Source organism: Pongo pygmaeus, chromosome 14 (assembly GCF_028885625.2).
Source record: "Pongo pygmaeus isolate AG05252 chromosome 14, NHGRI_mPonPyg2-v2.0_pri, whole genome shotgun sequence".
Lineage (NCBI taxonomy): Eukaryota > Metazoa > Chordata > Mammalia > Primates > Hominidae > Pongo > Pongo pygmaeus.
In genome coordinates, this window is record NC_072387.2 from 82,150,863 (window position 1) to 82,166,893 (window position 16,031).

The 16,031-nt window shown below is 36.6% G+C and overlaps 1 protein-coding gene across 8 annotated transcripts in view; it reads left to right on the forward strand.

Annotated features, from left to right (window-relative positions):
* Positions 1-16,031, forward strand: part of PIBF1 (progesterone immunomodulatory binding factor 1) — a 233,896-nt gene that overhangs the window by 28,613 nt on the left and 189,252 nt on the right. For all 8 annotated transcript variants that reach the window (XM_054446984.2, XM_054446978.2, XM_054446979.2 and 5 more), the window contains exon 6: positions 11,805-11,938. In XM_054446984.2, coding sequence (XP_054302959.1) covers positions 11,805-11,938 — 134 coding nt within the window. The remainder of the gene's footprint in view (positions 1-11,804; positions 11,939-16,031) is intronic.

A 16,031-nucleotide genomic window follows, 5' to 3' on the forward strand; every position in this document is an offset into this window, starting at 1 on the left:
CTGCAACCACTGCCTTCCAGGTTCAAGCGATTCTCCCGCCTCAGCCTCCCAAGTAGCTGGGATTACAGGTGCGTGCCACCACACCCGGCTAATTTTTGTATTTTTAGTAGAGATGGGGTTTTGCCATGTTGGCCAGGCCGATCCTGAACTCCTGACCTCAAGTGATCCGCCCGCCTCAGCCTCCCAAAGTGCTGGGATTACAGGCGTGAGCCACCGCGCCCAGCCAGCATGCTTTTTCATATCAAAAGGATGTGATGTTAGAGATACAGTGTAAGGCATTAGTGAATCTGCACTTAATAAAACTATTAAATTTCATGAGGAAATGGTGAAATATTTTTCTCTTATGAGAACTTTGGTAACTAGGAAGCAAGAAGAATTTTGTCAAGAGTACTTCCTTGTTTAGAAACATAGTTACATTCTTTAAAAAATTCTGCAAGATTATCTTGAGGTTCATCTTAAGTATTCATATGTAAGTAATTCAGTTAATTTTATTTGTATGAAAATGAGTTATTTCATTGATGAAACATATTTGTTTATTAAAGTTTTTATATTTTAGGGGGTATTAACTGTTTTCTGAGAATCCTTTTTATCTTATCCAAGTGATGAGCTTAAAGATTCTTTGTAAGGTACATATTTATGATGATACCCATCAGTTATTATTATCCTAGAATGCTTAACAAATTAGTAAACAGTGATAGATTTGCCTCTTTATATTAAATTTAAAGTGTATAAGCATTGCTTAAAATTTAGATTCATAGCCACCTGCATGGGTTCTATTTTGGTCTGAGGTGGAACTAAGAACCTCAATTTTTTTTTTTTTTTTTTTTTTTTTTTTGAGACAGAGTCTCGTTCTGTTGCCCAGGCTGGAGTGCCTTGGCACAATATAGGCTCACTGCAAGCTCCGCCCCCCGGGTTCACACCATTCTGCTGCCTCAGCCTCCCGAGTAGCTGGGACTACAGGCGCACACCGCCACTCCCGGCTAATTTTTTGTATCTTTTTAGTAGAGATGGGGTTTCACTGTGTTAGCCAGGATGGTCTCGATCTCCTGACCTCGTGATCTGCCCACCTCGGCCTCCCAAAGTGCTAGGATTACAGGCGTGAGCCACCGCACCCAGCCAGAACCTCGTTTTTTAATAAACAACCCAAGATTCTAATGTGGCGGGTTCATGGACACTGACCACAAAACATTTTTTAAGCTATTTTTGTTAACTTATTAATTGAGATTTTAAAATAACTTCAAATTTTTAATTACATTTCCTGATTTGAAATTTATATATTGGCTGAGCACCATGACTCACTCCTATAATACGAGCACTCTGGGAGCCTGATGTGGGTGGATCACCTGAGGTCAGGAGTTCGAGACCTGAACATCGGGAAACCCCGTCTCTACTAAAAATACAAAAATCAGCTGGGTGTGGTGGCAGGCACCTGTAATCCCAGCTACTTGGGAGGCTGAGGCAGGAGAATCACTTGAACCCAGGAGGCAGAAGTTGCAGTGAGCCGAGATCATGCTGTTGCTCTCTAGCCTAGGCAACAGAACGAAACTACGTCTCAAAAAAAAAAAAAAAAAAAAAAAAGATGTATATATTAATGCCATTTCTTGCCTCCAATATAAAATTAATATATTTTAACGTATTTAACATATTCAAGAATATAATTGAAGTCATACACTATTACATTACAACTTGGACTTACTAAAATCCATCTCTTGCCTATACGTCTAAAACCTCTAAAAAATTGCTCCTTCACAAGCCTGTTAAGTTTTTACAAATAATACAAATGACTTACGAATAAAAGTGCATGAGGGAAAAAAAATTCATGGGAAAGCTAAAATGAATGCAATTTTAAGTACGACATTATTGGGAAGAAGTTTCATTTAGCTGATTGTTTTATACATGCTGTATGAAGAGACATAATCTTTTAAAGAGTAATAAGACTTTTTTTTCCCTTTGCTACTGTGTGTATAACCTTTAGTAAATGTAGGAACTTGTAAATTTTAGGGGCAAGTTTTGGGGGGCTTATTGGGTTTTGAGATGAAATTTTGAACCCAGTGGCCAAAAGGATGTATCACTACATTATGGCACGGGAAAACTCAGGAGGAACCTTACCAAATACCTTGGTTTAAATCCAGAGATACCATGATAACTTCGTTCTCTTGATCTGCATAGTGTTTCTCAAGCCAGATTCCATAGATAAGTTTTGGAGTATCTAAGAGTTCTTTTTGATAATTTTTAATTTTATGATTTATTTTTTTAATGACCTCAGAAATTAATAGATGCATATGATAGTTCATCTCAATGAATAATTTATAATAGAGTACTATCACTATGATGTCGTTGCCCATGTTTGCGTTTAATTTTGTCATGGCGTTAGCACCACAGATGACAGTTTAAAAAAACAGTAGTCAACTGTCCAGGCACAGTGGCTCACGGCTGTAATCCCAGCACTTTGGGAGGCCAAGGCAGGAGGATTGCTTGAGCTCAGGAGTTCGAGACCACCCTGGCCAACCTGGTGAAACCCTGTCTCTACCAAAAATACAAAAACTCCAGCCTGGCCAACATGGTGAAACCCTATCTCTACCAAAAAATACAAAAATTAGCTGAGTGTGGTGGTGCAGGCCTGTAGTCCCAGCTACTCGGGAGGCTGAGATGAGAGAATTGCTTGAACCTGGGAGGCAGAGGTTGCAGTGAGCCAAGATTGTGTCCAGCCTGGAAGACAGAATGAGACCCTGTCTCAAAAAACTACCAAAAAAAAACCCCAAAACAAAAACTTAGCCAGGTGTCGTGGCACACATCTGTGGTCCCAGGTAGGAGGATTGCTTGAGCCCGGGGTAGGGGTGGGGGAGCAGAGGTTGCAGTGAGCCAAGATTGCACCACTGTATTCCAGCCTGTGTGACAGAGTGAGACTCTGCCTCAAAAAAAGAAAAAAAGAAAGAAAGAAAAAAGAAAAGAAAGAAATAGCCATCAACTTAATTTGTAAGATAGGTATTTCAGCCAAATAAAGGCCAGGTGCTATCATGCATCACTGTATGAATAAAAGTTTCACAGTTCAAATAGAGAAAAATGATGACAATATAGAGTCATCACTCTACTGAGCATAGTCATGCCAAACTCAAAGCTAAATGAACTCCTACTTATTTTACTATTTTAAGGTTAAATTATATAGTCAACATTAACTACTGAATAGAATAAGCATTGCTGTTTAGGCTTAGTTGAAAGGAGGAAGTAAAGGGATTGTAGGAGATGAAAATGTGAATGCATTTCATTTTTCCTTTCTTTTCCAATTTAAAGTATCCCTCTCTCAGCTGTCTTCTGGCAGGCAGCTGGATCTGAGTGTAAGTCTTGGGCTTTGGGAAAGCTAGTGTTCCAGTTACGTATTATTGCATAACAAATCACCCTAAAACTTGCTGTCTCAAAATAATTTATTATTTGTCACAGCTCTGAAGGTTGATAGGTTCAGCTGAGTTTTTCTTACCTCACTGAGGCTGGGGTCATCTGAAGTCTTTAGTCACCGGTTTGGAACCAGGATGATATGACCAAAACATTTACTCCCTTTGCACTTGGCCTCTTCATGTGATTAGTTTAGGCATCCTTCAACATGGCAGTCTCACAGCATGGCACCTGGCCCCCTCCAAAGCAAACATTCAAGAAACTCAGGAGAAACTTAAAGACTTCTTAGGATGTAACTTCAAAATTCCAGAAAATTGCTTCTCCCACATGCTTTTGGTTAAGCAGATCATTAAGAGGAATAGACCCACTTCTTAATCAGAAAATAGCTTCCTGCATACAAGGGAAGAAATTGATAGAGACCATCTTGGAGATAGGCTACCAAAATTTGAGATTTCTCTTCCCTGACTTGAGTGAAAGCCTAGAAATAGTGTGAGAGAACCCTGAGCAAGAGCAGAACAGATTGTCGGCAGAGCTCGGCCTATAAAAATCTATGGATTACTCCCTTCACTCCTCACCCCAAATAAGGTGGATAAAATCTCCTTTGCCTCCACTAGGTGAGGGAATGGATGTACAGTGTTCTGTTAAAAGAAAGACTCTCATATTGATCTTCAAGCCAAGCCCAGCTCTATTTGTTTATAGGAAATATGCTTAATGAAAATTGATAAAGATTGAGAAATGGGCCGGGTGCGGTGGCTCACGCCTGTAATCCCAGCGCTCTGGGAGGCTGAGGCGGGTTGATCACCTGAGGTCAGAAGTTCAAGACCAGCATGGCCAACATGGTGAACCTGTCTCTACTAAAAATACAAAAATTAGCCGGGCGTAGTGGCAGGCACCTGTAATCCCAGCTACTCAGGAGGCTGAGGCAGTAGAATTGCTTGAACCCAGGAGGCGGCGGTTGCAGTGAGCCGAGATTGCGCCATTGCACTCCAGCCTAGGTGACAAAGCAAGACTCCGTCTCAAAAAAAAAAAAAAAAAAATTGAAAAATAATTATTTAAATAATTTTTAAGTAAAAAATTATATAATAAATTTTAAGTACAGATTATATAGTTTATATTTTTTATCATAATTTAGTGAAACCAGAGATAAAAGGTGAGGAGGAATAAACTTACTTGGCAATTAGAAATGTATCTTTTGGATTAAAGAGCAAAGGAAAAAATAAAACAATGAAAATGAGAACATTTTTTATAACAAAATTCTTAGACACATTTAAAGCTATGCCAAAGGAAAATCTATAGCCGGAAATGCCTTTATTATTTTTTAAAAAAGATGAAAAATAAATACATGTAGTACTCATCTTGAGAAAGCTGGAAAAAGATGAGTAGAAATAAGGTGTTTGGAATTAACTGACATGAAGTAAGGGAAAATACATAACAGTTCTATGGCAGTAAGCTTGAAAACAAAAAAGAAAGTGAACTGTGCCAACAAAATATAGATTACTAAAATTGACAGAAGTGAGAACTTGATTTAGAACAGTTACCGTAGAGGTATTACAAAAATAAATAAAAGTGTACAACTGATAAAATTACCAACAGGTTCACAGATAGATTACCCCAAATGGGTTCACAGTTGATTTAGAAAAAGACAGCTAGTTCCACTTACTTATACTATACCAACTATTGAAAAAGAAAGTTCTGAGAAAGAGACTGAAAAGCAAAATAAAACATTTAGGCCAATTTTGCTAATTACTACAGATGTAAAAATTTGAAATGTTAACAAATGAATTTTACCATTGTATCAAAAGAATAATACTTTATGATTAAACAGAGTATATTCCAGCACAGAAAGAATAATCCATTGCATCAGCAAATTCATGGAGAATAACTTCATGAACACATGAACATATCGGATGCAACAGCAATTAGTGTTGAACACTTAAGATTTTATCGCTTTCTTCATGAGTTTGTTACCTTGTGAATGAAATATTTTCCCCCACCGTTCATCTCTAGCAAGAAAAGAAATTGATTCATATGAAGAAAACTATAAAATCTTGGAACATGGAAGCATCATACCTTAAGTAAGACAGCTCATTAAAATAGCAATTTTTATGATTAACATAGTAATCAAATGTAGTTAAGTTATAGTCTCATTTTTTTCCTGTTAATTTGCAGGGGTTGTTGGAGGGAAGAAGTGTGATACAGGACTTTATCCTTTCCATCACCTGTGTTAATACTTTTTAATTTTTATTGATCTATATTTCCAGACAAGGTCTCAGTCTGTCATTCAGGCTGGAGTGCAGTGGCATGATCACACCTCACTGCAGCCTTTAAGTCCTGGGCTTAAGCCATTCTCCCACATCAGCCGCTTGAGTAGCTGGGACTACAGGCATGCACCATCACACTGTTAATACTGTTAAGCCTTATCTCAATTATTCAAAAGGCATGGGAAACCATACTTTTCTTGCGTTGATAAATTTGGGGGTTAATATATGATACTTTTAAGATAATTTAGCAACTTGGTCTCTTTAACATTAAGACTCAAATTTGTTTGGTTCAATCATATTTGGGTCAATCCCTGTTGAGAGGCCAGTATTTCAAATTTGTTACAGTAGTTTGCTGAATAAAATGTTGGCTATAAAAATTGCCTCCTAATACATCATTGTAGCATTTTGCAATGGTGGGGTCTGCTAGACCCATTAGCTAGTGGGTGATGTCTTAATACTAGTAATAGAGTGTTTCGTACAATAATAACCACATAAAAATAAATGAGCCAATGAATCAGTTAGTATACACACTCTGCAGAAGCATCAGGTAAGTCCAGAAAAGTTGACTTGCTAGAGCAAAAAGTAGGAGAAACAGAATCTGAACCCATGTTTGTTATTCCAATCTAGGGTCCACCACATGTGACGAAAGTTACCTTTCCTCATTCTTGAGTTTTGCTGGGCGTAGTGGCTCACGCCTGTAATCCCATTTTGGGAGGCTATAATCGCAGCACTTTCGGGGCTGAGGCGGGTGGATTGCTTGAGTCCAGGAGTTCAAGACTGCTCTGGACACCATGGCAAAACCCTTTCTCTACTAAAATACAAAAAACTAACCGAGCATGGTGGCATGCCTGTAGACCCAGCTACTTGGGAGGCTGAGGTGGGAGGATCATCTGAGCTCGGGAGGTTGAGGCTGCAGTGAGCCAAGATTGTGCCACTGCACTCCAGCCTGGGCAACAGAGTGAGACCCTGTCTCAAAAAAAAAAAAATTACTGAGTTATTTTTTTCTTTTAAAAAAAAAGCCTTAAGTTTTTATTTGAATTCACATGTATTCAAATAGATATAATTGAAAATTTAGCATGTAATAGAAATTATTAAGATTCTTGTTTTAACACATAGCAGACTTTACCACTTCAGATTTTGTCTGTCTTTAGAAGTCAAATTTTTTTTTTGAAAAAGTTCTTGAAGATCTTAACAATGACAAGAGTTGTCTCTGACAGCAAAACAGACTTCGTTGTGGCTTATAAAGGGACAGCCTATGGCAGTCAAAGCTTAATTAGGCTTCTTGTTCTTTTCAGTATTTAGTTGCTTGGATTAGATTATTGATAATGTGAAGCTTGTGGGAATTCTGACAAGTGAATTCTCAGTTTTCCAGAATAGCTAACCAACTATATCTTACCATTCACTGAACTGCTGTCCAATGTAAACTGCTTCAGATTTGAACCTTAAGGTAAATGTCATTATATTCTATTTCCAATTTCCTTAGTTGTCCTCCACACAGGCAGGAGTTGTTCATTTATTAAAGATTTATTTCGAGACGTAGGTTGCTGCTTTCTTCTCAGTTTACATCATGGGAGAGACAAAAGACTTAAATGAAGTTTAGAAATTCATTACATCCATAGTAATTGCCTTTTATTGAGAACAGAAATTGAGACTTGGCTATTATTAGCCCATTTACTGTGATGTAGAAATTTTCTGTTAGAAAGGGCTGATGACTGGAAATTTTATGTGTCCATTTCTTTATGTTTGAAAAGTTTACTTTTTTTGCTTCTTTTGTTTTAGTCTATTTAATGTCCTCTTTTGTTCCTCCTCTTCCACAGACATTAATTGCAAACCTTCTATATAATAGGCAGAGTATTAGTTACTAGGATTATAGAAAACTTCCTTAAAGTTTTCCTTATGATGTGGGAGACAAGTAATGGCTGCCCACAGCACATGTGATACATTTTCTGACAGGTAAGAATCAGGTGTTGTGAAAAAATAGGATAAACTCTAGGTTATTGCTGGAGCTTAGTCTTCCCACAAAGGTTGACACTAAGCTCAAGACACGGAAGGAAGCAGAGGAGAATACAAAATAGTCTTTTCTACTCTCTATAGCTTTAACCATGGTTCTGCATAGTCATGGGGTTTATTTTGGGGGAAAATGCTATTTTTCCTGTTTCCATTGCTGTGTCTTACTCTATTTTAATTGCTAACAATAAATGCAGGAGATTTTTAAATTCAAAATATAAAAGTAATAATTTTATTTAAGGGGAAATTGTCCAGTTGAAAAATTGTAAATAAAGTGTTGGTCGAATATGTGCATTCTTATACTGCACTTATACTTACTTCTGTTTATCCTTGCATATGGTATTTATATTTAAAGGAAATTTATAAATATATACATATATATACTATGTATATAACATTAATAATATACTCTGTATATTTATTCTTCCATGGAACTACTCTCTGAATATCCTAAAATACTCTGCATATTTCAGGGTCAGATGATCTTTACCTTTTTAGATCTTTGCAATTGCACTCACAGAAAACACTGCTTCTTTGGGAACTCATCATCTGGATACCCCACCTTACAGTATTCCTCATTTGCAGACCACTGGGACATTCCTCTTTGTTTAATGAAAGCCTTGCTCTAGATTTAGTCTTCCTTTCCACTTCAGCTAGGTTACTTATGTGATTAATTCATCTATAGCCTTGGCCTTGAATTTTATTGATCTCATCTCTAGTGATTGCCTTTTCTCCACTTTAACACTCAATCTTATAGCCCACATTTGGTTCCTTGCCATCCAGAACTGATTTACTTCTGAAGTTATCAATTCACTTTCATCCACTAAACATCCTATTTCATATATTTTTTATGTTTTACCATCGTCTGCTTTCAACTTGTCTTTAACAGAATTTCCAATCCATATAATTTATTTTTTTATAAATCCTTTCCTAAATTTATTTTCTTCCCTTGCCATCATGTTATCAGTCTTAAACTTTTTTTGTTTTTTTTTTGCCAGTATCATCTAATTCCTCTCCCAGCTTTCTTTTTATCAAACCAGACTGAAAAACTCTCAACTCTTTATTTTTCTAGCTGAGCACTACTGGCAAAAATCATACAAGCAGTAACAAGCACTGTCAGTTTATTGTTATCAGCCTCAAATGGACCCACACAATTGGTCGTAATTCTATTATTTCTAGTTCTCTCATTTTTCACAGAGATTACTTAAGGCAACCAGCCACTCTTCTTACGTCTCCAGTTTTCCACGTTTCTTGTCACATTCAGCAGATGACTTGGTATTTCATTTCACAGAGAAAATGGAAATCTTCAGATGGGAACTCCCGGTGTCCTTCCACCAAATCTACTCACATCTGCACTCATTCTGGTTTGTTTGTTCTTAGTGTTTATAATGGAAAGAGTCTCACCCTCAAGGGATGGGAATATCATATGCCTCTAGAAACCAGGTGGATAATATAAATTTGTGAAGCCTTGGGGTAATATTAGGCTGTGGCCTGTAGCAAATTGATAAGAGCTGTCTAAATTATTCAAGTTGTTAATACTCTGTATCAGCTGGAAAAAAGCCTGCCTTGATGAACATGGCCTCTGATCTAAGACTAATCTGCACATCTAAGCTGTGGATCCCATCTCCTAAAGCCTTTTTCAGGAGTATGCTTCATTCCCCTGAGTATGCCCCCTTTTCTCCAACAGTAATTCGTCTTTTGCTATTAGTTGTTTCTCACCAATATTTGAATATTGTCAAGCTTGTTTCATCTTTTAAAACCTTCATTGGCCCTGTTTTCTTCTCTAGCTACTATACTTTCTCCACTTTTACTATTAAACTGTAGAAAGAGTTGCCTATTGATTTGGATTTGACAAACTTAGATTGGAGTCCTCACCCTACTATTTATGAGCTCTGAGACTTTCCAAGCCTCAGTTTTTTTCATCTGTGAAACTGGGGATAATTTTTAGATCCCATCATAAGTATTAAGTCGACAATGTGTATAAAATAGCCAAAAAAGAGGACATACTGGAGTATTTAATTTGTTTTAGTCCCTAGCACTCTGCCTTCTGCCCCTACCCCTGAATACTTTAAAGGCTTTTTGTTGGTTCTCAGTAGTATTTCTTAGTACCAGTCAGTAGTGTTTCTCAATATTATTGACTGCTTCAAAGCACTGTCTTCCACTGTTTTTCCTGACACACACCCCTCGTTTACCCATTGTTTCTGCGAATACTCCTTTGGGTTTTTTGGGATCCCTGTTTTTTGCCCATCCTTTAATGTTTGTATTCCTTGTATTTATGTTCCTCCAAATTCTGTCGTGGCGTTTGTGCAGTTATTAAAGTTAAACTGTTAATTTGGCTATGATCTCTTTGGAAGCCAAAGCAAAGAGGAAGCATTATAACAATATTAATTTATAGTTAATCAGCATTTACTACATGTTAGGCATTTTTATAAGCACTTTACATGTATTACTTGATATGTGCTTCACAAGAACTCTGAGGCAGGACACCAGAATAGAGAGGTAAACTAACGTGCGCAGAGTCTTACTGCAGGAATTCAATTTTAGACAGTTGAATTCTGGAGGCTTGCCTTCCTGGCCATAACACTATACGCTCTTCCAAAACAATGACATGATTAATGATGTTTAGAAGGATAAAGCATTCTTCAGAAGAACTAAAGATTCTTGTAGGACTTAGGTCCGAAATGATATATGTGATGATCTTTCGGGAGGTGATAGCGTATCCTCAGCTGTAATCCCATAATAAGTACCATAGTAACATTCCATTCTCATGGAAAACTTCAGTGTAGAACAAGAACATAATACCATACCAAAGCAAAACACACTGAATATAGTTTTTCCATAATTACTTCTCTTAAATAGCCCTTTGATAGAAATTTGGGGACTAAAATATCAAAGTTATATTTAGTAGTTTAAAAAGGACAAAATTGTCTTACTCATCTTTGTGTCTGTAGTGCCTAATCCGGGACCAGTCACACAGAAATGATCCAGTCAGTATGTGTGGAGTGAATATGACCTCATTTAGTTGGTCAGCTACTTAAGCAGTAATGACTTAACACATGATGCATTTAACATGCCAGCTTCTGAAGGTGGAGCTGATGATTGGTTGCAAGATTTGATGAGTTCAAAGAAGGAAAATAAGTAGGAATTTAGTCCCGTCTCCTTCCCCTCCCAGCTTCCCATATTTAATCATTTCTTTTTAAGCTTTTATTTAATTCTTATTGTATACCTGGCAGTGTTTAAAGTGGTGGAGGTCCAGCAGTGAGCAAGACAAAATCCCCACCCTTAAGATGTTTACACTCTGGTGCGATAAAGAGAAAACTGATATGATGGTAATGATACAGTGAGATCAGTGCTCTGAAGGAGACAAGCATTTAGATTATATGCAGGTATTCAGGCAGTGGGAACAGGTTAGAAGAAGCATTAGTGGATTCAGACAACTTCAGATCTTCATTATGGTTGGAGGGTGAAGTGTGAATATTAGGAATGGTGAGAAATGGGGCTTGTAGGAAGCAGCACCAGATTGTAAAGAACCTTGTGACCAACTTTAAGGTTTTTACTTCCATTGCTCTTCCCATATCAGCAATGCCTTTCTTACATGCTACTGGCATGGGGAGAGTAGAGGGAAGAACAATGTAAAGATGTGTTTCGAGGGTCACACGATTCCTTTTTTGCTGAGTAACAGAATTGGAACTGCATGATTAATCTCTTCAGTAATTATTTTTCATTGTAGATACTGATATCCATATGACTTTTCATCTCTAAATTGTAAAATCCTCAAGAACAGGAAGTGTGTTTGATTTACTTCTGTATCTTTAGCATCTGATAGTAACTCAGTAAATGTTTTTAAAAAGTCATTTAACATTTGTAGTCATTTTGTGTTTTAGCCTAGTAACTAAAACATAGTTGTTGTGTTTTTTATTTGAAAAACAGTTTAAGTTTTAAACAACGGAGTTTACAGACCACTCTGTGAACTTAAGATTACTTGCCTTTGAATAGGGAAAAATTACTAAATTTGAAAATTGAGGAAATTTTTTTATTGTTTAATTACAAGGACAATCACAGCTTAACAGAAGACTTCAATACAGAATTTGGTCAACTATGTTAAGTGTTTAGTCTGAAATGTGTTATTATTCCTTTGGTTTATAGACATATGAGGAAGACAGAAAAAACTACTCTGAAGTTCAAATTAGATGTCAACGTTTGGCCTTAGAATTAGCAGACACAAAACAGTTAATTCAGCAAGGTGACTACCGTCAAGAGAACTATGATAAAGTCAAGAGGTAAGTAGTTAAAATGGCTGCAGTAGTAGTTCTCCATTTTTAGCGTGCATCAAAGTCACCTGAGTTTTTACCAACAATCAATTTTACTTTTACCTTATTCTTCTTTGCACAAATGCATGCAGTTTTGGCAGTTTGTTGGGTTTATATTGTATTTTTATATTGGTTGTTTTTGTTTTATTTAGATGTCACTGCTGTCTTAAAATGTAAACAGAGATAGAAACCCAGTGAAATCACACGTGTAAATATTTTGTCAGTGTTATTTGATGATTATTTTTATGTAGCGGAATCAATTTAAATACTTAACAGTTTTCCCTGAAGTTTTTTTCAGCTGTTTCTTCCTGACAAAAGATACACACTCTTTCAAAAAAAAAAATGACACTTTGTGAAAATATGTTTCCTAATATTTGCTACTAAGTAACTATAGCAAATACCTTTTTTTAACTAGAATATTCTTTTCTGTTGTTTGTTCAGTAATTTAATGAGGTACTACTTAGCTGTGTGTCCCTCAGTACATCTCTTTTCATTCTGAGCCTAAGTTCCATCATTTATGAGATGTTGCTAATACAGATAACTGCACTATATAAACTAAGATCAAATAAATATGTATGAAAGCCTTTAAATATATATGTACTGCATATGTAATACAGATGGAATGACCTTATCTTAATTGTTCACTCCACCTGAAATAATTCTTAAAATGTAGTAGTCACTCAGTGAATATTCGTTAAATGAATGAATGAATTATTTAAATTGCATAATTTAAATTATAAATTACATAATACCGTATGTGAGTTTGCAAAGATTTGTGGATAGAAGATTGTCATTTCTACTCCCATTATGACTGGCACATGGTATTTCTTATGTATATGGCATTATGCCAAAATATGGTAATTATTGGAGCTTTAAATCCATGAGAGCTGTGCTCAGTGGGCTCTGGAATAAAGCTGGAGTTCAAAAGAAGCATTTAAAAATGAAGTAGAGGGCATAGTGGCACATGCCTTTAGTCCCAGCTACTTGGGAGATTGAGGTGGGAGGACTGCTTAAGCCCAGGAATTCAAGGCTGCAGTGAGCTATGATCATGCCACTGCACTCCAGCCTGGTGGCAGAGTGAAACTCCATCTCTTAAAAATATAAAATAAAAAAGAATAAAAATGAAATAGATTATGATGCTAAGATGATACCAGTTGGTATTTTGATGTCCCCTCTGCCACTATCACTCTATAGCAATGACAGATACAATATAAAAAGAGAAAACTAAAAAGCACAGTCATCAGAATAATCCATCGGGGACACGGATGATCAATGAAACAAGATGAGTCATGAGTTGATAATTATTGAATTTGGGTGATGGGAGCATGGGTGTTCATTATGTCACCTCTATTTTTACATATGTTTTCGTTTACTATAATAAAAACCTGGGAAAGAAAAATATAACCTTGATCAAAAAGCATAATAAGCATCTTTATGGTAGAAATGGAACAGTAAAACAAGAAAGGACTCAAACTGTGACCCTTTTTAGTTCACTCGGCAGAATGAATGAGTTTAAAAACATCGGTCATAAAATATAAGATAAACTGGGGAAGAAAAAAAGCCCTTTTATGCCCTGGGCAAATTCTCACAAATGTACAAAAGGAAACAGGTGTATGGATGTTAATTGTGTCATTATTAAAAGAAATTCAAATGCTTTTCAGTAGCAGAATGGAAAATAAATTGAGATTTATTCTGCAATATAATTTTATGTAGCAGTTAAAATCATTAAATTAGATCTGAATGTATCACTTTTTTTACTAAAAGTTCCTTATTTTCTGGCATAACATAATGTTCCTAGTTTTGGTTTTTGTTTGTTGGTTTTGTAATTTCATTGCCTCAGCTCTTTCTCTAAGAAGCCTTGATCTCTTTTAGTGGGGAATGCTATTTAGAAATTTAAGATTTGGGTGCTGTGGTCATGGCTACATTGGTCATTACTTCTAGGCCCTTTGAGTAGGCAGAGACAGTGGAGGGAGAATGAGGAGAAGGCTTAACACACTATGGATGAGATCATACTGATACTTCTTTTTTTTGAGATGGAGTCTCACTTTGTCACCCAGGCTGGAGTGCAGTGGCACGATCTCGGCTCACTGCAACCTCTGCCTCCCAGGTTCAAGCGATTCTCCTGCCTCAGCCTCCTGAGTAGCTGGGACTACAGGTGTGCACCACCATGCCCAGCTATTTTTTTTTTTTTTTTTTTTTAAGTAGAGACACGGTTTCACCATGTTGGCCATGGTTGGCCGGACTGGCCTTGAGCTCCTGACCTCAGGTGATCTGCCCACCTTGGCCTCCCAAAGTGCTGAGATTACAGGTGTGAGCCTCTGCGCCCAGCCCACGTTGATACTTCTAATTCCAGTTCAACACTGCAACAGCCACTTTGAAGAGGTGCCAACTGGCTAAATATAGCAAACTTGAATATCACAATAAATATTGGCAATAATGAATTACAGTCCATTGAATAGAATAAGAGTTTATAAGTGCAGGCTAATAATAAATACAGAAAGAGGATCTTAAATTTTTTTAGTACATCATCTTTACCATTTTTAAGTGTACAGTTCAGTGGTAATAAATATATTTATATCCTTTTTGGGAAAGAGGATCTTTACGGTTGAAATCCAACCAATAAATGTATATGCATGTAAGAATGACATTTTGTAGCCGCATAATAATATTGATTCAGAATCATCGTTGGAATATAAAACCATCAAGTATAAATATGTTAGGGAATAGGATATTTACACAAAGCATCTCTTCACAATTACTCATTAATTTTAAAGGGCAAAAGGATACCTTTATAGTTAAACTCTGGCAGATGCTACCTTAACGTAGTGATCAAAGTTACTATCACCAATAATGGGATAAACTGACATCACATACCTCAGTACATCTTCACATAACATACTGAGAATGCGTTTCTGTATCTGAGAATCATTTCTGAGAATCATTTCTGTAGTATTCCTGCCCAAGTGCCTAACCTGAATCTAATAATGGAGAAACTTCAGACAGTTGAAAATTGAGGAGCATTCTATGATGCAGCTAGCCTCTGCTCTATAAAAAGTCATAAAACACAAGGAAAACTAAGAAATCTTAAAGGTTAAAGGAGACTAAAACCACATGACATATAGATGCATGGTAATAGATTATAATATTATGATAATGGATCCTTGGATTACCATTATGGTAATAGAGCCTTGGCTCAGGGAAAAAAAAATTCACAAAAGGTGTTTTGGGAGACAGTTGACAAAATTTGAAAATGGATTGTATGTTAGATAATATTATATTAGGGCTAAGTCTCCTGAATATGATAATTATACTGTGATTATATAAGAGATGATCTTTAATCTTAGTAAATTCACACTAATTATTTAGGGATAAAGGGACCTAATGTCTCAGTTGAGGAAACAAATGCACATGTATGAGTATGTGTGTGTAGGTGTGTATACACATATGGATACATGACCCTTGACCAACGTGGGGTCCACTTATATTAAGGTTTTTATCAACCTAACACCAATCGAAAATACAATTTTCACGGGATGTGAAACCTGAATATACAGAGGACTGACTGTTTGGTGGGATCTGCAACAACTGCAGGACTTCAGCATGTACAGATTTGCGTATTCAGGTTGTGGGGGTGGGTCTGGAACCCATTCTTCACATATACCGTTAGACAGCTGCATATATTCACATATATTGACAAGAGAGAGGGTTTGAATAAATATGACAAAGTAATATTTATTTAATATTACAAAACAAATACAACAGTGTTAATGATTGGTAAGTAGAAGCATTAAAAAGAACCAAGCTGGTTACAGCGTGTCATGTCTATAATCCTAGTGCTTTCAGAAGCGCAGGCAGGAGGATCACTTGAGCCCAGGACTTCAAGACTAGCCAGGGCAACATAGCAAGACCGTCTTTACAAAAAAAAAAAAAAAAAAATTAAATTAGGCACATGGTGGCATGCACCTGTAGTCCTAGCTATCTGGCAGGCTGAGGCTGGAGGATCACTTGAGTGCAGTAGTTCAAGTCCAGCCTGGGTGACACAGCAAGACCCCCATCTCATTAA